General features: G+C 34.9%; 1 protein-coding gene across 1 annotated transcript in view; it reads right to left on the bottom strand.

Annotated features, from left to right (window-relative positions):
• Nucleotides 1–23530, bottom strand: part of lrp1bb (low density lipoprotein receptor-related protein 1Bb) — a 625723-nt gene extending 602193 nt beyond the window's left edge. The window contains exon 1 of the mRNA XM_056465638.1: nucleotides 23369–23530. Within this exon, the coding sequence (XP_056321613.1) occupies nucleotides 23369–23462 (94 nt within the window). The 5' untranslated portion in view covers nucleotides 23463–23530. The remainder of the gene's footprint in view (nucleotides 1–23368) is intronic.
• Nucleotides 23531–26565: the final 3035 nt, after the last annotated feature.

Raw genomic sequence — 26565 nt, 5'->3', positions numbered from 1 at the left:
AATTGTTTTCATAGCTAATTTCTAATTTCTATTTTTTCTTTGCCATGATGACTACATATTAGCTTACTAGTTATTTAGCAAGATACTAGTATTCAGCTTAAAGTCTAATTAAAAATGCTTAACTACAGTAAGTTAGTTATCTTAAAAAGGCAGGTTACGGTAATTAGGATTACCGTAGGCATAGGTGATTAGGCTTGTTCTGTAGCCAATTAGGGGCTAATAATATTGCTCTTAAAATGTTTTTAAATATTCAAAACTGCTTTTATTCAGTCAAACTAATACTTTACTGCAATTTAATTATAGAGCTAGTGTTGAAGTTTAATTATGAGCCCTCTTTAAAAACAGAGGGAAGAACAAAATTGTTTTAAAAACTAATTTCTAAAAACCAATTCATTTTATCTTTGCCATGATGGCAGTACATATTAGTTTACTAGTTATTTTGCAAGACACTAGTTTTCAACTTTAAGTGTGATGCTTAACTACAGTAAGTTTATTAGCTTAACTAGGCAGGTTATGAAAATTAGTATAGTCATTGGACAACAGTGGCTGTTAGGGCCAATTAGGGGCTAATAGATGCTAATAATATTGATCATAAAAAAATTGTTAATAGAAATCAACACTGCTTATTCCTGCCAAACTAAAATAAATAATGTGTTCTCAGGAAGAAAAATACTGGAAATGATTAAATGTCTTTGCTCTGTTTAATATCATATATTTAAATTTACTTTAAAAACATTTCAATTTATAATTTTAAATTTCATTTACATTAAATAATTGAAAAATAAGTAAAAAAATTAAATAAAATAATAATTAAAAATAAAAATCACAGGATGGCTAAGTTTGCCTTCAACTGTATTTAGCAAATTATATACATGGATTTAAACAAAATAAACGTGTATTTCCGAATTCAATAGCCAAAATAATATGTTTGGCCACGTTTTCCTTCAAATCAAAAGTACTTAGCAAAGCAGTGACGTTAACTCCAGAAATGACTTGCTAAATGATCAAACAGTAAAACTGAACATAATCTGTATGCGTTTCCATAACAGCCCACTTTGAAAGAGTTGCACTACAAAGTGGTTTTTCAAAGCCCTGGGATGCCTGCGAATGACCCACCAGGCACTATTTTCCAGGCCAATCTGTTGTTTCCAATAGACTGCATTTACTAATCAACCTCAACATTAAATTCAGGCATTAGAATTGATTTTTGGGGCTACTTGATAATAATTAATCCCCCGCTGAAGACTTTTCAGTGTCCTTAGAAATAAAGTGCAATCACAAGCTGCCTTGCTGAGGCATTTTTTTGCTAAGCTGGTTTCCTTCACCTGTGTTGGCTTGTTACACCAGGGGGCTTTGACTTCTTTGTTTCAAAGAAATTAATTGCCTTTAGGAGAGATAAATAGCAAGTGACAAGCACCGATGCCAAAAAGCAGGGATCCCAGTGGAATAAAAAAGCTCCATAAAGAAAGGGCATTTTCACATAGTGCCGCAGCCTCTAAGGCTCAGTGTGAAACGACGTGCTGGATGTATTAAACTCTCTTAGCCTCTTGTTTTTCTGCTCACTAATTATAGTGAAAGAACAAAGCAGGTGACTTATGATGAATCAACAGGCCTACAGAAAACTGCCAGAATCAAATCAACTGAAATGTTATGATCACTTTTCAAAGCCATCTGGATATTTTCAAAGGTTTTACTTAAATAGACCTGTTGAACAGTTCACAGTTAGGAAACCTAGTATGTTTTTTTTTTTTTATCAATGCGCCTTAAAATAGTGTACTGTGAGGTGCAAAAATCTAAAATGACTAGTAAAATGCTTTGATTTTATTTATGTGTTTGGTTAATGAAAATAATCAGCAAAGCAATTTGAGTTTTAAGCTTAAAAAGTAAACAAATGTCAAATGTATTTATTTTTTATTAAAAAAAAATTCTTTATAGACAAATTTAACTCATTGACTGTGATGAGACTGACAGGCTATGCCCTCCGCATTTGCATGTATGCCTAATTTGGGTCATTCATATGAACCTTACGAGCAGCCATCATCAAGCTCTGAGATTATTAATATGCCTCATGCTGCGTTTCACAAGCAACAACATTTTCTAGTGAGACAACAATGATAATTTTCCTCCCTTTTTATATTTTGAGCGTATATTTCACTTACTATTTATGTGAGACTTTTATTTTAAAAACGCAGGTGGCAATTTGTTTACTACGCGCTACTAGGCAACGACAGCATGAGACATGTTTTAATATCGCCTCAGGATGCAAAATGCAAGACAGAGAATATAATTTACAATAATTTAACATTAAACCAATGCAGTATATGACACCTTTAAGGGAAAATGCAATGCAAATTGTCTTAAATCTACATTAATGATAGCAATAAAAAGAAACTAAATTATTCATTCATGTTAGCAAATATATTTTCACATTTAGTTTACACCAATATTTGGTACAGTAGCTTATAGTTAACCAATGAATGTTTTTAGTCTTTTAATTTTATTTCTTGTTGTTTTTCAAGTATGAAAACTTAAGTATAAATTTTAATAAAAATCCTATTAATGTACTTTAATATTGTGTAATGCAATGCAGTGTATTTTACATAAAATGTATATTTTATTATAGTAACGAACATGCAGATTTATATTTCTGTATCTTCAATAAGACATAAATAAAACGTCTGTGAAACATTTGACCAAAAAAAAAAAAAAAAAAAGACTTGGTCGTTCCAAATATGATTTCACTGTTCAGTTAGAGACAAAGTAAGATTTTTTAGACACCAATAATCTGATTTTAATATGATTAAGACAATACTCTGATTACTCTACAATTACAATTACTCTACCATGCAAACAATGATTTTTGATTACCTTAATCTGACTGAAGTCAATGGAAATCGAATTAAGAGGAGTATGCCAAAAGTCACATTATTGAAGTGCAGTAGAGACATGTAAACACCTTAATCAAACTATTACTATCATGTAGGACTTTTCGCCGCGTTTGCCGACAAGATATTAGTTTTTTCCCATTTGGCATGCAGCATCCAATTCCATTAAACAACAAAGTGAAACTGGCGAACTGCAGTTAAAGTCGAAAAATTAAAAATGAAACTCTGCAGGAAAGATGGATAGCATGGTGATGCATAAAGGTTAATCGATCTGTGCTATAACATGGAAAACAGGATCATGAAAGAAACATTCAAAAAGCAACTCACGTAAACACCTTAATGTTATTACTGTCTTACTCAGATTAAGGCAAATAATTCGATTACTGATGTCCATGTAAACGTAGTCACTGAGATATAGTTTTGTTCTGTCATTATACCATTGCCAAACCAACCAAACAAATGGTTTTCGAAGACTTTTGCACAGAAATGTATGTTATTCATATACACTCTTATGTTCCAATTCTTACACTGCACTACTCTTATCAAATCTTCTCTCCCAAAAAGTTCAGTTCAAAATCATTGAATCCCACGACCTGCAAAGACCTTAGTTTCAATAAATACTTCCACAATTGCCTGATTGAGTTCTAAAATCAGCAAGACTTCACGCAATTCAAAACCGTGCCCTAAAAAACACTCCGTCATGTTCACTTACTACAAAAAACCAAACAGAAACTGTGGAGGGTTGGCGCTTTTCATCTTTTCTTTTAGCTTCCCCTTCCATTCTGTTTGGTGCATTATGAGGCTGAGTACAGAAGAACATTTCAGATGACTGTTATTTATCCAGCAGCGAGCACTGCAAGTGAAAGACAGTCAGGGACTGGGAGGCTGAGTGCTTTATCTCCTGTGCTTTCACAGAGCGCTGAGGCGAATCACAGATGCAGAGAGGGTGAATGCTCTTCTCCGGCACAACAAAAACAAGCAGGCATGTATCTAATTAGAACAAAAAGAGTCAGAAACAGAACGAAGTCAGCTGTGACAGAGCAGAGCAGGTGCTGAACCCAAACAATCAGATAAGAGATGCGCGGTCGCTGAATAGACTTTGGAACAAAATGAGACCTGATAGAAAGCTAACTAGATGCATTGAATTGCATACTATTAACACTTATTACACAGCTCTCTGGAATACTTAATTCTTACTGGTCAATCACAACATTATAAGGTATGTTATTCCAAGATCAATGGTTTGTGTCTAATTTTTACATTGTGGCAAGTAGCCGTGTAATAAGCAGGATAATGTACATCCAGACGAAAAATAGCCGAAAAAAGCACTTCTGTCTTACATAACAGCTGATAAGCTGGGTTTCATTCTATGATAACAACTGACTGGATGTATTTATTTATTCATTATCCCTTTTTACATGGATCTCTGGAATACTTGATTGTAAATGGTCAGTCGTGACATTCCAAGGGTTGTTATTCCCAGATAACAACTGCTGAAACTTATAGCAAAGGCTCTTCCGGGTACTTTAAATCATCTTAATTGTCAGTGAATACAGTTATATACACATTTAAAGTCAAGCCCGAAATTATTTTAGGTTAAGTGTATATCCTATCCTTGTCCGTCACATTGCTGTTTTTGACTGTTTGGTGTCATCTGAATAATATGCAGGTTAGTGTATGCTCCATTCAGCTGTTTTTGTTTCTGTCAGCAATGTGTTTAATTAAATTAAAAATATTAATTAAACTATTATCGGTCAGAACAATGTTGTGTGTCTAATGTTTCAGGTTTGTGGCAAGCAGCCCTTTAATAAGCAGGATACAGTACATTCAGGCTGTTGTTTTTACTGAATAAAATCCTTCAGGCTTATGCAACAACTCCAAGCTCTCTACATAATGTATTTTAATTAAGGGTCACAACATTTAGGCTGACTAATGTAACGATTGACTCCACAATTAGTAGACAAAACTGCTTCTTTTTATTATTGTTGTTTGTTTATAATTGTTTTTTCTTCAAATTTTAACATATATATCTAAATTATTAGCACTGCTATGGTTATGTGCTGTGCTAAACATGCATATTTTGAGGTCAGATTTTATGTTGTTTTTTTGTTGTTGTTGTGCAATCCCATTTTTTCAGTAAAGTTGGTTATAGAAATATATTTATACCATTTATTTTTCCCAATTGGAATATCTTTGTTAGCTATGAACTAGAGCAATCAATTACTGGGTAAATAACAATATTGATTCACCACAATAAACAGCTCTAGCATAAATCAAGAGATGAATTCAATAGTATTATTATTTGCCTGGATTTGTCATTCATTCATTTTCTTTTCAGCTTAGTCCCTTTATTAATCTGGGGTCGCCACAGCAAAATGAACGACCAGATTTGTCATTAATAGGACATTTTGAGTACAATTTTAATTTGTGTTTAATATTTAAATTACTGATAGTATGTCATAAAAATTCCACAAAGTAATATCAATTACTCTGAATGTTTTCTTTTTTTAGAGCTGTACAGGCAAAAAAGCATCTGAAAATCAGAAAAGGTACGGAAGGAAAGAAAGGCTTTAGGGAAAGAAGTACAATCAAAGACAAAATCAAAATTACAAAAAATAAATAAATGTGCAGAAATGTAAATTATTCGTTTAAGTTTCTGGTTGTATCTATAGAAACAATATAAACAAATTTAAGAAAAAATGTTCTACCATTAAAATGAAGTTACATGTACTGCTTTGATAACAGTTGTTTTTTGGGTTTTTTTTTTCTTGGTTCCTTTACCGAACTTTGAAAGTCTCAGAACTGTTGCTGTCTATGACGAATGAGGGAGATCTCTGACTTATTTGTGTTCTGAAGATGAATGAAGGTCTCTCATGATTGAAACAACACGACGTTGAGTAATTAATAAACTGTTACTTTTTAACTAGACAAATCTTTTACATTACCAACTACAGATGCTCCAATTAATCGGTCAGTAGGCAAAGGACGATAACCATTTTTAAAGTATACCGCGGTTTGAAAAAGTCAAGGTTTTAAAACATTTTCTGTTATACCATTCCTACGGTATATGTAAGGTTTTTTGTTTTTTTACGTTTCAAGTTTTTTAGGACAACAGTATCTCCAGCAGAAAAGATATCCAACGATGCCATTTTAAATTGTAAAGAAATCAGTGTTTTTGAAACTAATGAAGACAGCAGGAGTCAATGATTCATTTGAATTATTTAGCCTGACATGTTTACTGCTCCAGAATACTTTAATAGTTTCTCAAATTGAAATATATTGTGTTCAATCTGGGGAAAAGTAGGTTTTTTACCCAGACATTTAAAAAGAACATATTTTAGAGCAGTGATCACAATACCGTGATACCGTGAAATCGTGATTTTTTTATCCAAGGTTATCATATCGTCAGAATTATCGGCCGCATTTTAATATGTGTGCATCAAATATTACTCAGATAATACTAACCATTTCCTCATTGAGACATGTTGAATTCTTCTTCCATCATTTGCAGTGTTTCCAAATTGCATTGTTTGTCACTTTTCTTATCTGTTTTCAGTAAAGCTGCTTCTGACCATGTTTACATCTAAATGCTTATAAAAGACACATTTAAGTGTTTATATGCAGCATCCTTAATTTATCCTCTTAGGTAAGGAGAGATTTACATTCAAGTATCATACTTGGACGAAAAATGTGCTTTATGCATCATTAAGCTTGAAGCATCAGAATCAGTACTCTGTATCGGCTGCAAAAATCCTGATCAGAGCATCCCTATTACCAACTATTGCAATCTATAAGGTTTAAAAGACAATGCTGCTTGTTGTAGAGTTAACATATCTACATATTAAATTCTATCAATTAATAGTAAAGTACATAACTGACAAAATGTTGCTAGTGCTTGCATTGCTGCCAAATGAGAAATTAGATTTGAGAAATCAGAATTGCCAACAACACACAGAGAATGCAAACTGCATAACACTGAACATAGAGCAGCTCGACACACACATCCTGCTGAGCAGGGTCACAAACCGAAGCTGGTGGTAATTAACGGAATCAAATAATTCAATCTATCAAAGTATCCTAGATAAAAGCCAGTCAAACTAAACCAAGCCACCTTAAATCCTTTTGAATGCCTTTTTCTCCCGAATGGCGATAGGTGATGAATTAAGCTCCTCTGCTGGTTTTTAAAACATTCCAGCATTGGCCTCTCAGCCTTATAGCAAGATGCCAGGTGGCAGCTGGGACAGTTCCCTTTTAATCTGGTTTGGCGGTCCTAAATCACTGCCACAACAGCAGGCATGATGTAGGGGAGCTTGGAAGAGACCTTCTCTTCTGGCTGTGGGTTGGACTCGTTCTCTTTTTCTATTTTTCCAGGTGTGTGGCCTTGTTTGCCATATGTCAAATGAGCGAAATATTAATATCCACAGGGCACCTACAGAAGCCTCACCAAAACAATTTATTAATGTGGAACGACATTGAAAGCCAGTCTAACTTATAGCCTGACTAGAATACACTTTGGCTGTAGTTCACACTGCAAAACTGTAGTGCAATTGATGAAATAAAATTAATTTCAGTCAAATATTTAGAAATCTCATTGTACTTAATAAAGCAAGTTATGCTAACTCAAACTTTTTTTGTATTTATATTGTATTAAGGTAATACTGAAGAGAAGATTTGTAATTACTCGAATGCTTTGCATCCAACTGTATAAGGAAAATGGAATTAAAAATAACATGTGAAACAACATTAAAATCATGTAGGAATTTCCAGAGGTTTCTGTTACAATTGTGGTGAAAAATAGTTCAAAAAAATTTATTCTGAGTTGATTCTGATATTTTTACTGTAAATTGCATCGTTATTCTCTCTTGAAACGATTCGGAGTTTGTTTTAACTGCAGATGGTGCTGTATAAACAAACTGTTCTCTGCTTGCATCTAATTCCTGATGGTCATTTTAGGGTATAATTAAGAATTAGCTTAGAGCACCATCTGCTGTTGAAAACTAAGCTCAAAATCCAACACAAATCTCAACGTAATTTGTAACTTTTTGATTTCGTGGCTAATTCAGTGGAATTCATACCATCTCATTCATACGATTTGCTTATGGGTCGGTGGCGGGGTTGGGTGCCACGCCTTCTTTTTAAAAATGGTACATTTTCATTGATTGAACTCGAACAAATGTGTGCGAATTAGCCACTAAACTGACAAACATTTAAAAAATTGTTACATTTCGTCATGAGATCAGGCTGCAAAATCAAGCCAAGAGAGCATACGCTTAAAAAAATTAATTATTGGTGTAACTTAATTTACTGTAAATATGACACACATTTCAACACATTTGAATTGCATTTTTTCAACTTACTCGAATTGTGTTTTCAACTTTTAATTTAATTTATTTTAGTTATCTAATTTCTTTTTTGCCCGGATTTGTCATTCCTTCATTCTCTTTTCGGTTTAGGCCCTTTATTAATCTGGGGTCGTCACAACGGAATGAACCACCAGATTTGTCATTAATAGGACATTGAGTACAATTTTAATTTGTATTTAATTTTTAAACTACTGATAGCATGTCATTAAAATTCCACACATTAATATCAATTACTCTGAAGTGTTTTCTTTTTTAAGAGCCGTACAAAAAAAATCATCTGAAAATCAGAAAAGACTGAGGTACGGAAAGAAAGAAAGGCTTTAGGGAAAGAAGTAAAATCAAAGACAAAATCAAAATTACAAAAAAAAAAAAAAATGTGCAGAAATGTAAATTATTTCATGTAATTTATTTTATTTTAATTACATAATTTCTACTTTTTTTAGGCAAATAAAGCACACAAGCAAAATTCATTTTGATGCATTTATAACCGAGACTGATCTCAAGTCAAGTTTTAGAACAGTTATGGCTCACCGAGCAAACCAACAAACAAAATACACTGTTATTTAAGTTTAAAACTATGGAATAAAATCACTGTCATTAATATTTCGTGCGTAAATAAAATTCACGCATCCGTAATTATAAAATCGTAAAGGAAAACGGAGCGTACTCGTAATTTTACGAGGGTACAATTTCAAAATCTGCGATTAGAACAGACACAGATACGACATTTTGTTTTTCTGTTTGTTTATGACTGATAAATGTACGATGGGTGTACTTTACACACACGAATTACAGTTTCACCACGGACACGAAGTTCTGATTACGAGTACGAATCAAACAGCGAGACTTCGCTGTCAAAATTACGTCACCGCTTCCACAGGCATTAATAAACAAGCGAGATTCATCGATCACAACGGCGCGCCTGCTGGACGTTCGAGCTTACACACACCGTTTCAGATAAGATTTCTGTTATTCCCTCTTTGAGAAATGTCCGTCATGAGCTGTAATAAAGGTTGAGGCTTAATGAGGTCCTATTTCGCTGTGTTTCTTGGACATTTTACTGAATCAAAATGAAGAACGGGCCGAGGATAGAGAGCTAGCATAATGTCAGTTACATTACAGGCAGCGAGCGCAGAGTCTCTCAGTGAATCACTGAACTATAACATGACATCTGTTGATTAAGTCACCTATTTTAACTGTTTAAATAACTCTCAAATACTCTAAGATCACCAGAGAACACAAATTAAATTAGACAGATTTATCCAGTATAGGTAGATAAAACAAAGAAAAGTTTCACTCTTATTAATTAATTAACTTTAAATAAATCAGAATAAGCTAAATATAATGTGGTAATTAAACGATCACCAATATAGAACAAACACACACGGAAAGAGAGAAACACACCGAATAGTATACGGCTAAATGGTAATATAAATGTTTATGGTAATAGTTTATTAATTATAGTAATACAATATAATGTAACTAATAGTTTAATCAAGTAATATAACAAACAGATAATAACAAATAACATAACAAACATTTATATCAATAGTTACTAATACCTTACTTTGTACAAATTTAAAGATTATATATATATATATATATATATATATATATATATATATATATATATATATATATATATATATATATATATCTGATCATATCATCTCCTCTCCATACATCAATGAGGAGCTTAATTATTCAGCTTTCAGATGACATACAGGTCTGTTTCAGATGATTGCCCCTCATGTCTGCTTTTGTGGTCCGGGGTCACATATTTAACATATTTATTATTTATTTATTTTGATTTATAGTCTCATAAATGTTTAACGTTACAAACTTCTGGTGATCACAAACCCTCAAATATTTAAACTGCCTTTTGCTGATATCTTCATTACATAATAGATCAATATTCGATCTGGCTTTAAAAAAGGTGACTTAATCAACAGATGTCCTGTTATAGTTGAACACCGTTCAGTGATTCACAGAGAGACTCTGCGCTCGCTGCCTGTAATGTAACTGACATTATGCTAGCTCTCTATCCTCGGCCCGTTCTTCATTTTGATTCAGTAAAATGTCCAAGAAACACAGCGAAATAGGACCTCATTAAGTCTCAACCTTTATTACAGCTCATGACGGACATTTCTCAAAGAGGGAATAACAGAAATCTTATCTGAAACGGTGTGTGTAAGCTCGAACGTCCAGCAGGCGCGCCGTTGTGATCGATGAATCTCGCTTGTTTATTAATGCCTGTGGAAGCGGTGACGTAATTTTGACAGTGAAGTCTCGCTGTTTGATTCGTACTCGTAATCAGAACTTCGTGTCCGTGGTGAAACTGTAATTCGTGTTTGTAAAGTACAGCCATCGTAAATTTATCAGTCATAAACAAACAGAAAAACAAAATGTCGTATCTGTGTCTGTTCTAATCGCAGATTTTGGAATTGTACCCTCGTAAAATTACGAGTACGCTCCGTTTTCCTTTACGATTTTATAATTACGGATGCGTGAATTTTATTTACGCACGAAATATTAATGACAGTGATTTTATTCCATATAAAACACACAAAACATAAGTGCTACTCTTCTGCAAGGTGGTAAACCCAAAACATTATGTGAAACTCTTCAAACTAAGTGAGGATTAAACTCAAACAAGTATTTCTCTTAGCATAAGACTTTTACTGTCAACATTTCTTTATTCAATCCCACACAAAGCATGCTACACCAACACAGTCCCTTTCCATTGTCCCAATGCAAACTAATAAAGTTAACTTAATGTTTTACAAGTACAAGTGGATTGAACATAAAACAAATGACAAGAATTGTGTTGTTTCAGCTCATTTTAAACAAGTCATTTGAACAAGCAGCAACACTAACCTAGCAATTCAGCAGTGTAGCAATGGATTTTGAAAATCTCTAAATCCACTCAGAATGGATGCCTTGGACAATTTTTCACCACAGCTTTAGCTTTTGTTATATTGAAATCTGTAGGGTTACCACTGCAATGATGAGTAGTTGTAGTTTGGTTAAGGACTGGCTGCATAAATCTATATGCATAATAGCATACTGCATAATTCACCATTAATCTTGCAAGTGTATAAAAATATATATCTTTTTGACAGTTAAATTAACATGTATGTTGCTAACTAACACTTAATCATGAAGACTGGACTTGGTGACATTTATGCAAACAAATTGCACAAATTACATTATTTAATACTTAAATTAAATTATGTTTAACATTATGACAAATATAGGGATGCCTGAGTGCTGCACTCATCATAAACGTGTTGTAGATCAACTTAAACCCTAAATAAAAAGTTAGTTTCCAAAATTAGTGATCTGAACTTCAGGTTTCAATCGGGAATGAAGGGTGTTATGATGCTTTTTAAGGATTTGACAGTGTACCAAAGCTGCATGCTTACTATAAGGCTATGAGACGCTTCATGAGGGAGCATCAGCTACTTGTTCTGGGCTCTGGCTGTCAGATTGATAGGCATACTTTAGCCCCAGGATAAAACCGTCTCACAGACTGCTGAATCTCTGGTCCACTGTCTGCATCGCTCCGAGTCTAGTATTAGTTTTAACCCGTCTAAGCCCTTATGGCATTTCTAAGGGTGTTAAGTCTTCTTTAATAGAATGAATCTCAGATCCTTTTAAGTTGACCAAAAAGTGAACAGAGTGAAAAACTACATAAAGATATATGTGAAAATGTCTCCTTTTATTCTTTCCTTTTTGAAAATGTGTGCTTTGTAGAAGACACCTTTATTCTGGAATGAATAGAGATACAATTTTGGTACACTGTAATTTGGTACATGGACTCTTTATATGAAATACAGAACAAATTTAACATACAAAACATACAACTATATACAGTCTATATATAAATAAACATAATTGTGTAGTTGTTTAGATTGCAACTATGCAGTTTATTTATAAGGATAGTGGCTATTTTAAAATATTTATAATTTCGGAGATTCAGCATGTTGGCAGCCATCAGCAGAGCAAAGAAATTAGTAAAATTTGAAAAACATTCTGCCACAAAATGGTGAAAGAAACCACATAGTAAGTCCTTAAAAGCTATAAAAGCTCCACGATATCCAACGTTTTCTCTGTGTAAGTTTCAAACTACATCTGAACAATTCATTATTAAACAGGTAAGTGACATACTAAGGGGCCGATCACACCGAACGCGTTTTTTGCGTTGAGGCGCCTTTTTTGAATGGTTTACTAACGGCCGCAAGCATTTTGCGCGTTGCTTATGCGCCCTACGCGCCTCGCATTTTAACCGCCTGTTGCGCCTCACGTTTTTGCCATTGCACGCTCCGCACCCGCTGTTGAAAAAAGTCAACTCTGAGTGGAAAAAGCGTGTTCGCATCGGTTTCATTCTCCAATCAAATGAAAGCAAAGCCGGGGTTTCCGTTGAGGTGCCTGCAGTGTTTGTGTGGTCAACAACAGACATCAACGGAGATGTTTGAAGATGGAGAGACTTGTGGGTGTTGTTTTGAGTTATGCAAAGCTGTATAACTTCACAAATCTTGAAACTTACAATATTATTAAATATTAAAATGATATTAATATCAACAGCAACAACCATTAATATCTCGCACAATACCCAGCTGATTCAGTCGTTGTCTAGCGACATTAAAGCACACCACGCTTTTTTTTCTTGTCAACAAAAAAGACCGTGTGGTGGACCTCACGTTTTTGGAATGGAAATGCGCGTTAGGTGTGATCGGCCCCCTAGTAAATCTTTCTCTTTTGTATTTTGTTGTACTGTATAAATACCACTGTAATCTGGTAGTGTTTGCTTTGCTTTGGCTTTTTCGTGGTCAATTATTGTGATATCCTGATTACAACAAAGAAATACTGGCAAATCTCTGTAGACTGATGGCAATTCATGCCGTTCAATCTTAAAATGCGAGCAAAATCACCTGTTTTGACATCACTTTAGATATTACGCTAGAGAATCATTCAAATACTAACTATAAAATGCCGTTGGTGAAGTAGCAATGGTTTCTGCTGTTCTGGTGTCAGCACCAGATGTGAATGAAAGGCGGAAGAAAGTAGTTGTTTGTACAAAAGGAATTTTGACACTCTCCGTGCTTGATTTTCTTTTTATTTACACGATTATGCCGTCGCACTGTTGTATAAACGCAATGTCTTGTATATCGTCACTGGTGGGACATTAAGGCACACCTCCCACCATTGCTCAAATATATATTAATATGTTTCTAAACAACTGTGATGCTTTTGATGTAGACATTTTTACCACATAAATACAGAAATCATATAAGTAATATTGTGGAATATTATTACAATTTACAATAACTATTTTGGGCAGCACATGGCCTGACAGTGAGGTCACTGGTAAATAAAAGAATGTTATTTGGTTCTCAAAAACCATTTCATAGTAATCATCACTTTTCTGCCTTTTTTGTGAAAAACAAAATAGTTGAACTGAATACTTGATGAAAAAGTTCAAAAGCCCAGCATTCATTTAACAGAAATATTTGATGGGATTTTAATTGATAGGATTTAATGTTTTTTTATTAAATGTATTTATTTATTTTTCATTGGATTGATTTTTGTTTAAACAGCACTTGAACGGCAGTGTTTTTTAATATGACAAAACACATTCAGACTTATGTTTGATTAAACATTAACTACAACAACAAAAAATAAAAAAAATTGGATTCATTAAAAATATATTATAAATCGACTGGCAGCCTCAGGCTACATCCAATCACAAAAGAATTATATTTCTAATGCAATTGTCTGACTTTCACACAGCATTACAATGCGGTCCAGCTAAACCCTTGAGCCTTCATTTGAGCAGAACTCTGAAGACCTCTGAGAGTCTCTGAGTAGTTAGAAATAAAATAAGCAGCTCATCTTCTCCTCTGTGTGTCATCATTACCTCTATATGGTTCACAACGTAGCCAGTGCTCAGTACAGACCTCGGAATAGTCAGTCTGTTTACATACTGAATGTCAACAAGCATGCAAACCATTTAGCCACCTCAAACGAATCAATCATAAAACAGCAAGTGTACTGCTTTACATTCTTGTTTCCAATGGAAAACCTTTGCCATTTATTCCTTCATACAATTGTTCAGATGCGACCAGTAAATATCTGCACTCCTTTATTCGATGCATTTCCATCTATCAATAGAGATAAATTCTTAATTTCATTTGCCTTTCATAAAGCACCCTGTTTTGCTCATTAAGAACATTTGCTAGTCTTTCAATGCAGGCTTAATAACAAATCAACAAACACTCATTAATTCATTCTCTCTGATTTGTCATATCTAATTGAATCCATGCGATGTATATTAGTTTTATAATGACTGGTACCCCTCCTCTAAGGGAAAACTCAAAAAAAAAAAAAAAAAAAAACGAAAAGAAAAGAAAAAGAAGATCCAGGGCTTCATTAATCACATTACTTATGCTGCAAATTAAACAAAAAGTCTAATCTTAAACCTTTGAATAATTAATTGAACAGCGAGGGAGCAAAAACACATACGCTGGTCTGAACACATGCAGGTCTCCACCCCAACCAAAAAAATTGATTCACAAAACACTATGTTATTCGCCTACATCAATGGAGTACCATGTGTTCTATTACATATAACAGCCGATTGTTTTCAGAAAACAGTGCAAAGTCATCCCGGATCCAATTAAAATGGGTGCATAAATCTACAAACTACAACAACAAGTGCGCTTTCCTGGCTGTGTTATTAAAAGCTTCCAAAATACTTTGCCCAGGCAGTGGTCACTGAATGTGAATACATTTCAAGCTCTCATTGATTTCTGCACTTGTTTCTGATTACTAAGACACAGGCTCCAAAATTAACACTCAGAGAGCCCGATGTGAGCGCAAATTAGCTTTGGCAAGTAAATAAAAGAGTTTGTTTCCAATTGATGGTATCTTTACAGAACTGCAACTCGATAATGGTTTAAAGAGAGTTCACAGAAAGGCTCAATGACAATTATGACACAATTCACTCATCTGCAGGTCCTTCTAAACCTGTGTGACTTTCTTTGTGGAAACCTAGCAATATATACACCCACCCCTGGGCAGTGGTAAAATTGTCACGTGTCGACCGCTTTACAGTATATTGTACATATGAGATGTCAAATTGTAGTTTCTGCATCAAATTAACTTTTATAAGTTTTTAAACAGGTGATGCGGTGGCACAGTGGGTAGCACGATCGCCTCACAGCAAAAAGGTCGCTGGTTCGAGCCTCGGCTGGGTCAGTTGGCGTTTCTGTGTGGAGTTTGCATGCTCTCCCGGTGTTCGCGCGGGTTTCCTCCGAGTGCTCCGGTTTCCCCCACAAGTCCAAAGACATGCGGTTCAGGTGAATTGGGTAAGCTAAATTGTCCATAGTGTATGTGTGTGAATGAGTGTGTGTGGATGTTTCCCAGTGATAAGTTGCAGCTGGAAGGGCATCCGCTGCATGAAACGTGCTGGATAAGTTGGTGGTTCATTCCGCTGTGGCGACCCCAGATTAATAAAGGGACTAAGCCGAAAAGAAAATGAATGAATGAAGCTTTTAAACAAAAGTGATCTTGTATATTGTACAGAGAAAGTATGTTAAATGCAAGTAATGTCTAAGGTTTCAAATAATTGAAGTACGTAACAGATACATTTATGTATAAACTAAAGTACATTACCTATTCTGCCCTGTACTTTTAATAATACAAAAAAACAGCAGCTCATCTTAGTTAATTGGATTTAATTTCTAAATGATAAATATAATGGTTTGAAAAGTAGAGAGGAAATACTGTATAAAATGTATAAAATTAACTTGCAGTTAAGAAGTATTTTGGGGCTGCCTTGTGATGCTTGAAAAAAATAATAAAAAATAATAATAATAAAATATAAATATAAATATATGTATATATATATAATTGAATTAAGTGCTTCCTGTTTTAAATAAGCTTGACAAAAATGTAGTAATACCATATATTTATTGGACCTACTTGTATAAACTATTGTTACACTTAATGACTTTTAAACTGATGTCTTTTTAAAAACATCTAAATAATTCAATTGTATAGAAAAATATCTCCATCCATCCATTTTTCAAATAATTTGGCCTATTTAGGGTTATCCCTATTCTGGCATCATAGGCCAGTAAACGTGAACTGTAAAAATGCTGGGTTCCACACAATTGATTTGTGTTGGAACAACATGATGGAATGTAAGTTGACTGAACATTTCAACAAATAAGAAACATTAAGTTGTCCCCGAAAATAAACTCAAGAATTATGTTGTTTCAGCTCATTTATAAATAAGTAGTTTTAACAAACAACAAATGTCATTTTTTTGAGTGTGGATGGCCGGTTGTACCATGACTGGCAAAATTTTTTATTTTTTTAAATAAATAAACATCGGCAAAGGAGCCGGAAAGTTAATTCTGTGCCTTCAGACTGAATGGAAAACATTGTGGTGCAATAAAACACCTTGACCTTCTCCACGAGCTCCAACAGAGCTGGTTTCCAGCATGTCAACACAGAATACAGATGCCCATGATGTCATAGGCCAGCAGATTACCTGTGCATTGCAGGATTAGCTCCAACTGCAAAGCTCAGCCACAACCACTCGATCCGTCAAAGGTCAGAACACTTAATGACTCAGCTGAATGTGTGGCCAACTTCAACTGAACTTCAATTGGACCAAATGGGCCGTGCAATAGAATGCCAGCAAAAACAATGAGGCCTGACACACAGGTGAAAGATGAATCACTTCCAGAAGCAAAACTGGAGCTCGAACCAGAACTCAAGTGCTTTGCTTTGTCATCTCTCTTGTCATTCTAAACCCCTTTTCGGCAAGTACTTTGGCTAGGGATCAGCGTGCCTTAGTGCTTCCCATTTTATAGAGTACCAGATGGATAATTGTGAGGTCATCCACAAAGCAGTTCTGTGGAGAGCTAGACCTCTGGACCTGCTTGGGAGCGAGGAAACACCTGAAGCTGAGGCATGGGTTTTCCAAGGCTCTCCAGAAACAGCTTGTAAACTAGTTCCATATGACAGATTTATTTAAAGAAAATAAGGCCTTTTTGAAAGAAAATGTTCCAGACACTGATGCAAACCACCTATGAAAATAAATGTAGACCAACCTGAAAAGGTCAGTCAGCTGGGGTGGAAGTGCTGTGCAACCACAACTCTCTTCCAAAATGTATTTGGTTTCCTTGCTAACTATTGCCTACACAGAAGTGCCCTCTAAAGGCCGATTCACACTGCAGCATCAGACACCGACACTCACCAGATCACACTACAGTATGTCACTTCTCAGACATTCCATGACCTGACACACACCAAATGAACATGCTAAATCTGTGAAAACAAGTGGTGACCAACAGAAACAGACGCCAACAGGGGAAATGCACTTAATCGGACAGTACCTGATGAAAGTGTTTGCTGGTGTTAGATAATGTCTGTCAGTATAGTGGAAACTAGCCTTGTGGAAGCAACTGAACCATCAAGAAACCTACTTAGGGGTGATTTGGAATGTTCTACACAGATAGAAAGCATGCTGGCATGCAGTAATAATAACAACATGATATATATACTAAAATCATCATGAGAGCACTGCACTTCACAGTATAACAAGGTTTGATTTATTAATAATGTACTCAATGTGAACTGAATAGTAATACTTTTACAGAACATCAACATGACACATACTGTATTTGAGATCAAATGTTGTATATGTTGTTTTGATTAATATTAAGAGCAGTTAGAGATAGTTCATCCAAAAATGAAAATTTACTCACTATTTATACACTCTCATGTGGTTTTAAAACTGTTATGAGTTTATTCTGTTGAACACTAAAGATGATATTTTGTAGAATGATGAAAGCCTGTAACCACTGACATCCATAGTAGGAAAAACCATGAAAGTCAATGGTTACAGGTTTCCGCCTTTGAAATGAAATATCTTCATTTGTGATCAACAGCGAAAAAAGAAACTGAAACAGGTTTGAAACCACTCGAGAGTGAGTAAATAGTGGGTATATTTTCATTTTTGGGGGGGTAACTATACATTTAATACATGTAAAATACATAGCCAATTTTACTTTATTAGTTCTAACAAGTTTTTATTTGTTTGATAGCAATAATTAATGTCAACAAACAATGTCCTTTTGTAAAGTACTACCATTATTGCAGTGCCTCCCCACTAGCTCCATCCCGGATATTTTTTGCTGAACTATTCCATTTTCCAGGAATGTCCAAAACTGTTTGTAGATTCTGAATAAACTCACTTTAAGAATAAACTTATTATCAGAAACTCATAACACTGCTTAGTTTACCTCAAACCCTTGAATCAGGCATTAAATGAAATATTTAAGGTCTATGATATCAATTTCTGACTGATAATTACATTAAAATATTTACGTACAAAATGCTTACCAAACGCAGCTTTCAGATGCTTTAATTTAGCTCAACCATCTAGAAAATGCAATGCAAAGGATTGTGAGATATCAAAGGCTGCAAAGGATGCATCTATGCTGCCTGAAAAAATCAATTAGATGAAGGTATCTCTGGAGACAGAAAGTGAAGCTGGATTAGGACTCGGACGTGCCTTGATGGTTTCAAATCTTTTTATGTCTTCAGTAGTTTTTTTTTGGAAAGCTGGAAATGATTCTGGATCAACTTAGAATGATTTTTCATTAATTGATTGATTGATTGATTGATTGATTGATTGATTGATTGGTTTAAATAGAGATCATGATATATTTATTATTATTGTACATCATAAAGCTCAGTTTGAATGGATGATTCAGTGACTCATAGACTCTTGTTTTATTGCTTGTTGATCAGCATTTTGAAAGAATGTCTGCTTGTCAACACCTAATGGCACAACAATGTAATTTACACAGCTATCACTTAAAGCATTACTTCATTTACTCCATTTTGGCTGCCATATAGGGTACACATCAATGTTTATATAATTTAAGATGCCAGTACTTGAAAAAGTACAAACAAACAACAATATGGTGTGATTGAAAAAAAAAAACTATAGAACTATAATAACTATATATTATTAAAGTCTGTCTATTTAGAACAGTGCACAGGTTTTAATAATTTATTATGGTTTATATTTTTTTTGTGTTCGTCTATGTGTTGTGATAATTAGGGCTGGGCGATTTGGCCTAAAATCTAAAACTTGATTAGCTGAACATTTTAACACGATGAATGAATGATTCTTTTACTTATTTATTTTTTTGCCCTCTCCGCACCACCTACACAAATCAACACTACCAAGCTAACCAATCACAGAGCTTGCGATATGCGTCGTCGCTAGGCATGGGACGATAACCGTTTTCAAGGTATACCACGGTTTGGAAAAGTCAAGGTTTTAAAACCGCCAAAATTTTCTGTAATACAGCTCCTAAGGTATGTGTAAGATCTTATATTAACATTTTTTTTAGGACACTAGTATCTCCAGCAGAAAAAAATATCCAAAGAAGCAATTTTAAAATGTAAAGAAATCTGTGTTTTTAAAACAAATGAAGACAGCAGAAGTCAATGATTCTTTTGAATTATTTAGCCTGACATGTTTACTGTTCCAAAATATTATAAATCTTTCAAAACATAAATATTGTTTTCAAAGTGGAAAAAAAGTTTTAGTTTTTAACCCAGACATTTAAAAAGAATATATATTTAGGGCAGTAATCACAATACTGTGATACTGTGATATTTTTACGGTAAATCTTATACCAGCCCATGCCTAGTCGTCGCACCATGTAGTTAAATTTTTTTAAAGGTCAGCGTCGGCATCAGTCACAGCTAGGATTATACGATTATAGGTTCTTAATGCCGATTTCGATTAATCGTCCAGCTGTAGTGAGGAGTATTTTTCTGTAACTTTGTCCAATGCTGCCTATCTTGACCAGGACTCTCTGGTAAAAAAGATATTGCATCTCAATTGGATTTTCCTAGTAAAACAAGTAAATAAATTGAAATTCATTAAAAATATACAATAACTATACAAGTTTTATAACTTATACCTGCACATGATGACAACTGCAAAACTGGTCAAATGCAGATTTTAATATACCACTATGACCAGTCTTTTTAATAAAGGCTTAATAAAGATGTTTGACTCAAGATCACAATATTTTAATGATTAACTGTGCAATTTAATGTCATTCTTGTTCAGTCTCCTGCATTTTTTTTTGTCTGTGAAACAACTGCCTGGATCAGTGTTGTCTACTTGTCCCCAAACCAAACAGTGTAAAAGTTCAAAGCACATATGCTTTGAACCATGCCAGGATTGATGCATACTGTGCTGATGATGAAATTTGCATTATGCACACAGTTTGCATGCATATATGAAAAAACTAAAGAATACAGCAAGCTCAAGAAGGCATCATAATTAAGTTGATTTCCATTTTAAACACATCTACTACGCAGCATTCATAAGCAGCATGCTACTGTAGGTTTTGAGCAATGATATTTGCCCTTTCTTTTGAGTCACACAAAAGCATTTCCCCTATGTAGAGTACGGCAGATCAGCATTCCCTTTGCATGACTGAGGTCATTTAAACAATCACTGTTTGGGCCATTATTGACTTTCCTCCAATACCAGGTAAAAATCACAGTTGGACAATAAGCCGGCACAGCATGCCTAGATATAATCTCATTTAATTAGGCTCTGGGGGCGTCCTCCCGATTTCATTACGAAAGGATAGTGCTTAACCTGCTTTTTGGGGCACACCGGGCTCTCTTAAAGGGGGGAAACATTTCCAGCAACCTTGAACTGTTTGTAATAGCCGATAAACATCTGAAGAGAGAGTCACCGGTAAGATAAAAGAGGGTTTGATATAATAAAGTGTGGTTTGGGTAAACTACTTTTCAATGATGCCTTTCCATCTGCCTGCACCAGTGCTGTAAACTCTTGGCTGCGATACGCTAGATTAGATGGCAAACAATGATTAAAGTTTCACCAAACAGACTGTGGAACGAATGGTTTTACTAAGCCACAACCACGCTGATGACTCCACTGCATTGTTTAGTAAAATAGGGATAAGCGAAAGAGCAGTGATGATATTGAGCATATTTCATATGATGGAGGTATGAATGGAGGCATTTAGCAAGGGAACACAAGCCTCGGAGTACCACTATTCAGATAATCTCCTCGCAGGGCACCGTGACATTTACATTCATCTGATATGATGAATATGCAGCTTTTGAAAATGGCACTTTCTCTCTTCGAACACACCTCAAGACACACAGAAGATCCAGTGCATGTGTGCTCAGTACTCTGTGATGCGTGAATTATTCATGAAATCACATAGAAAATTATAAATAATAATAAAAAATCCAATTAGTTTTCAGAGATAGACCTTTTCCCACTGCAATAAATGATAGTATAAGAATTATCGGACATTTAAGAGGTGCTGGGTGCTTCAAGACTTGCAGCCAAGTTGAATTTATGTTGCCATAAATAAAAAGCATAGTGACGTATAAAGAGGACAGTCTTGCAGAATTATGTTTAAGGGTCAAAAGTAGATTATTTACGATGGTAAGGTGTAACAAAACACACTTAATGGTTAAAAACGGCTTTTAAAGCATTTGCTGTGGATGTCTTGCACAGCAGGGTCAAATTACATAAAACTTGGAAGTGGTTTCCTTCTTGGTTTACAAATGCTGTTTTTGCTTATACTGTAAAACACAGTCTTGCAATAACTGCCTAGCTGAACTATATTGTCTATGCATTCAAATACAATGCTTGAGAGATGAAAAAGAGATTGTATTTTCGCCTTGAGTATTGGGAGCACAAGAGGAAAACAATCTTGACAGATTTGTCTGTGCTACAAGCTGACAATCTTTGCTTCATCTCAATCCGACGGCAAACTGGGAATCGCTTCAAGTGAACAAAACCTCTGCAACTACTTCAAGACTCATTGATCCCCACATCAAAATTCATTAAATATCTGCCCTTATTGATTTGGATTTCTCTGACAGCGTCACTCACGATTGCTACTCTTCAGCCAAAAGCTTATGTTAAGCAAGCTGTATGAGGAAGACTTTGTGAAATTGGAAAAATATCTAACTTCGGTTAGAAGTTGTCAAAACTTCATGATATACAAGAATTACATAATGACTGTGTAAGAATTTAAATCTGCACAATTAGCAAAGATCACGCAAGAGAAGGCCACACCATGACTTCAACATAGTTCAGCAGTTTCACCAAATATGACCAATAATTGAAGAGTTTAGATGCAAAACCCTCTAAGTGCCATCTGAAATATTCCTCTAAAATGAGCATTTTTATCAGGCTTCATGTGTGTATGTCAAGTAATATCACTTTTATGGCATAGAATAAGTCCTTTTTCCTGGTCTTTAAAGTGAAATATCTCAACATAAATAAAGGAGGCTGAGAAAAATGTTCATTTTCTATGGAAATTTCAGACGGCACGTTTTTGCATCTCAATTTAAAAATAAAAACATACAAACACTAAAGACCATCAGGTTTCAACAGCATAATGCAACATAAATCCTAATAATGAGGAATATAACTCGTTTAATTATGCATCAAATTCTGCTAAATCATAAATCAACTCACACTTCGATAAACAACCATTCAATCTATATTTCACAGTTTAAATAGTCCAACTCCTATTTTCATTTCTATAACATCAATACGTCTTATATTTTTATAGATTTTTATCAGTTCTACAATATACAGTAGGCTTCTTATAAACAAATTCAACCCACCTCTCCGTCTAAACAAATCACAATATTCTACTAGCCTAAATGACAATTCTACTAAATGAATATGAGGGCTTGAGCTCTCCGTGCATCCTATCAATACTCCTTCAGTCCTATCCAAGCTCATCACTAGTGCACTACCCACTAAGTATGAAGTATCCACTACCAAGGAACTGAATTCCAGCATAGACTACCACAACACGCGAATGAAACATTCCAATCTCAGCATATTGATATGTCCCAATTCAATCCGAAGCAACATTTCGGGAAAAAATGCACGCATCGCATCTGAAACGTGCAGCGATGTGAAGCGCGTGGCGTGATCCGCTGTCAGATTCAGGATGCTCCGCGAGCGCAAGTTTCATTGTGGAGCTGCTGCTGCGTCTGTCTTACCTTGCTCTGAATCAGCGTCCCTCAGTGTCTGAACATTTGAGAATATATCCCCGAATCCCAATATGACGAGTAAGGTGAGGATATATTCGGACATCGTTGCTGAGTGAGGGCGAAGGCCACCGCACTTCTGTTACTGAAGTCCGATTCCAGCCCTCCGGTAGAGCGCCGTTATTCAGGAATGACAAGTGAAATTTGTCTGCAGAGCGAACCGACCCTCCTTCACTCCTAGCATTCAGATGGATTTCGAGGCGCGCGCACACATGAGCTTGCAGGCGACAGTGAGAGAGAGAGAGAGAGAGAGAGAGAGAGAGAGAGAGAGAGAGAGAGAGAGAGAGAGAGAGAGAGAGAGAGAGAGAGAGAGAGACGGAGGGTGTGCGGATAGATGGGGACAATAACGCACTGTGAGCTTGACTTTGATCGGTTTCCAGACACCTGACGTAGCGCAAGGGAAGCAGGGGATCGTAACATGGTGAATGCGCTAATTAAGCACAAAACTTACAATTTACAGATTTTTTTGGACGTTTGTGGCATCAAATTTAATGGTTGAGGTGTATAACCTACCTCTTGACAGTGAACAGTGCGCGAATTGTTCAGTAAATAAACAGAGGCCACTTTTAGACATTTTCACTAATAGGTCTCGGTTCAGTTGGATCTGTTGAGATTCCTCTTTCACAAGGTCAAACCGCACATACTAACTACACCTGAAGATGTTTTGAACAAAACAAAGCAAATATCCAAACTAACCTTATCTTATAGGCCTGCATTTATGTTTTGTCGTCCAAATAGTAGATACGTTGATACTGGAGTCTGGACGTCCTTTGAGGTCGGCGAGCGTCTAAATGTGTTTACTACTTTAAAACCATTCACTTTTGACTCTTAACTTCGTTTAGGTTTTAATAAATACTCTATAAACTGCCCCCTGCTGATAAGGAGCGTTAAAGAGATAGTTCACCCCAACACGATCATTTAGCCTACTCACCCTTAAGCACAGCTAGTGTTTTTCAGCCAATGATGAACTTCCAGTGAAAGGTTTATGTGACTATTTTCAATTTCATAAGGTACCTTTTACAGCATGTAATACAGATGTTTTCTGGATGCTCCGATTTCCCCCATAAGTCCAAAGACATGTGGTAGTGTATGTGTGTGTGTATGCGTGCGTGCGTGTGTGTGTGTGTGTGATGGGTCATCCGCTGATGGAAGGTCATCCGCTGCGTAAAACATATGCTAGATAAGTTGGCGGTTCATTCCGCTGGGGCGACCTCAAATTAATATATGGACTAAGCCGAAAAAAAAATGAATGAATAAATCAATTTGGTTGTTAAAGAGTCAAACAGAGTGTTCAAATGCAGGCGCTGTCATTAGCCGCAAGTTAGCGGAAAAACTCCATTGAAAATATTGAGGTAAATTTAATTTCCATATTTTAAAGTCATTGCATGGAAAAAAATATAACATAATGCTTAAACTTATTAAAATATAACTTCTTGTTTGGTCTGATACCACTTTATATCGTATCTCAACCAGGCAGTGAACATCAATGTTTTTAAATAAATCAGATTTAAACACGGCGATTTTATATGGGATGACAATTAAGCCCTGTGGCTGGCTGACTGAAATTAAAAGTCTGTGTGCTTAAATAAACCCCATTGACTTGTAAACCAAACTGATTTTTTGTTCTGTTGAATACAAAAGAATATATTTTGAAAAGTTCTGGAAACAAAACCTGTAACCATTGACTTGTATAGTATTTGTTTTCTTACTATGAATGTCAGTGGTTACAGGTTTTCAACATTCTCCAGAATATTTTGTTTGAACTGGTTTGAAACATGTCAAGGGTAAATAAATGATGAGTGATTTTTCTTGGTTGAACTATCCCTTTAAATCTCCATCAAACTGCAAAGGCTGGATTTACAGGAATCTGACATACATAAAGGTTATGAAAATTTGATAATATGCTATCCCTTTTAAACTTGAAACCTATAGGCTATTAGTTAAAAGAATATTGCAATATTAATGTACATGTAGGCTACTTTTAACCCCCTCACCTTTTGATTTGACATCTTCAGGTGGTTTTATGCTGCCTTCACATGCTGTGTGAACTATGATAAATTATGATAAATACAAGCTTTCTAGTCAGAAATTGGACGTGAATGGTCTCTCAAGTCATATTACTGGGAAACTCAGAAATAATTTTGGTACCTGAGGTGGAAAACCTTAAAAGTGAATAAGTGTTGAATGATTGCTGCTGTGACTGGTAATCATTTACTATTTTTGATATTGCTATTGGCACTGCTATTATTTATCATTTTACTGCAAAAAAAATTCCTCAAGAGCATAATTTATCTGACATTTACATTTCCAAATATCTGTTTGAAGCATAATTTGTCTTTTAAACAATGAAATTAGCATGTATTTCACTAAAACTTTTTGACACTTTTAAAACACTAAAAAAGTTTTGAGAATGTTACTACTGTCAACAGATGGGATGCTGTCTTATTCAAAATTAAATATATTAGATAGATTTTGCTTTGATAAGGTTCTTCCAAAATGTAATATTTAACCAATAATATTAAATAAAAAAGAAGAAGAAATATTCATAAATATTTATCCAAGAGCCAACCTGTTGTCCTTGATTCCTATTTGTTCTGAAAGCAACTGAATACAGCAAGCTTCATACAGGAAAGAGGACATTTCCAGCATTATTATTTAAAGAGGTAAATACATCAATAAAACACCACCTGATGGTAAACTGAAATGAAATAGTTATAATCAAACAATAAAAAGGGGTCTCAAAAGTGGCGTTTACTTTTTTCTGTTGTAAGTTACTGTTATGTTTGAACTTGTACTGAATGTACTGTTACGTTATATATTTGTTATAGGAATATGGAGGCTATAATCCTACCAACTATTTGATGTGACTGCAATATATTGATGTGGCATTTACATGTATTAAATTTGGAGAAATTACTGTGTGATATAATGAGTTGTTGTGAGTGTATAATACTGTCACGTTTCAACTCTGACTTAAAATAATAAAATAACATTTTTAACCTGGTAATCTTTTGATTTGACTTCCTTTGGTTGGTTTTAGGCCTTGTTAAAGTGAAATAAACATGGTCACATGATTTAAAAAGTGTCCACAATTTATAAAAAAAATTTCTGTAGGGTACAACTGCATCCATATTATGAAATGATGAATG

The sequence above is a fragment of the Danio aesculapii genome, chromosome 9, assembly GCF_903798145.1.
Source record: "Danio aesculapii chromosome 9, fDanAes4.1, whole genome shotgun sequence".
Lineage (NCBI taxonomy): Eukaryota > Metazoa > Chordata > Actinopteri > Cypriniformes > Danionidae > Danio > Danio aesculapii.
Note: the sequence above shows the minus strand (reverse complement) of the source record. Positions and strands in the feature narration are given on the sequence as shown.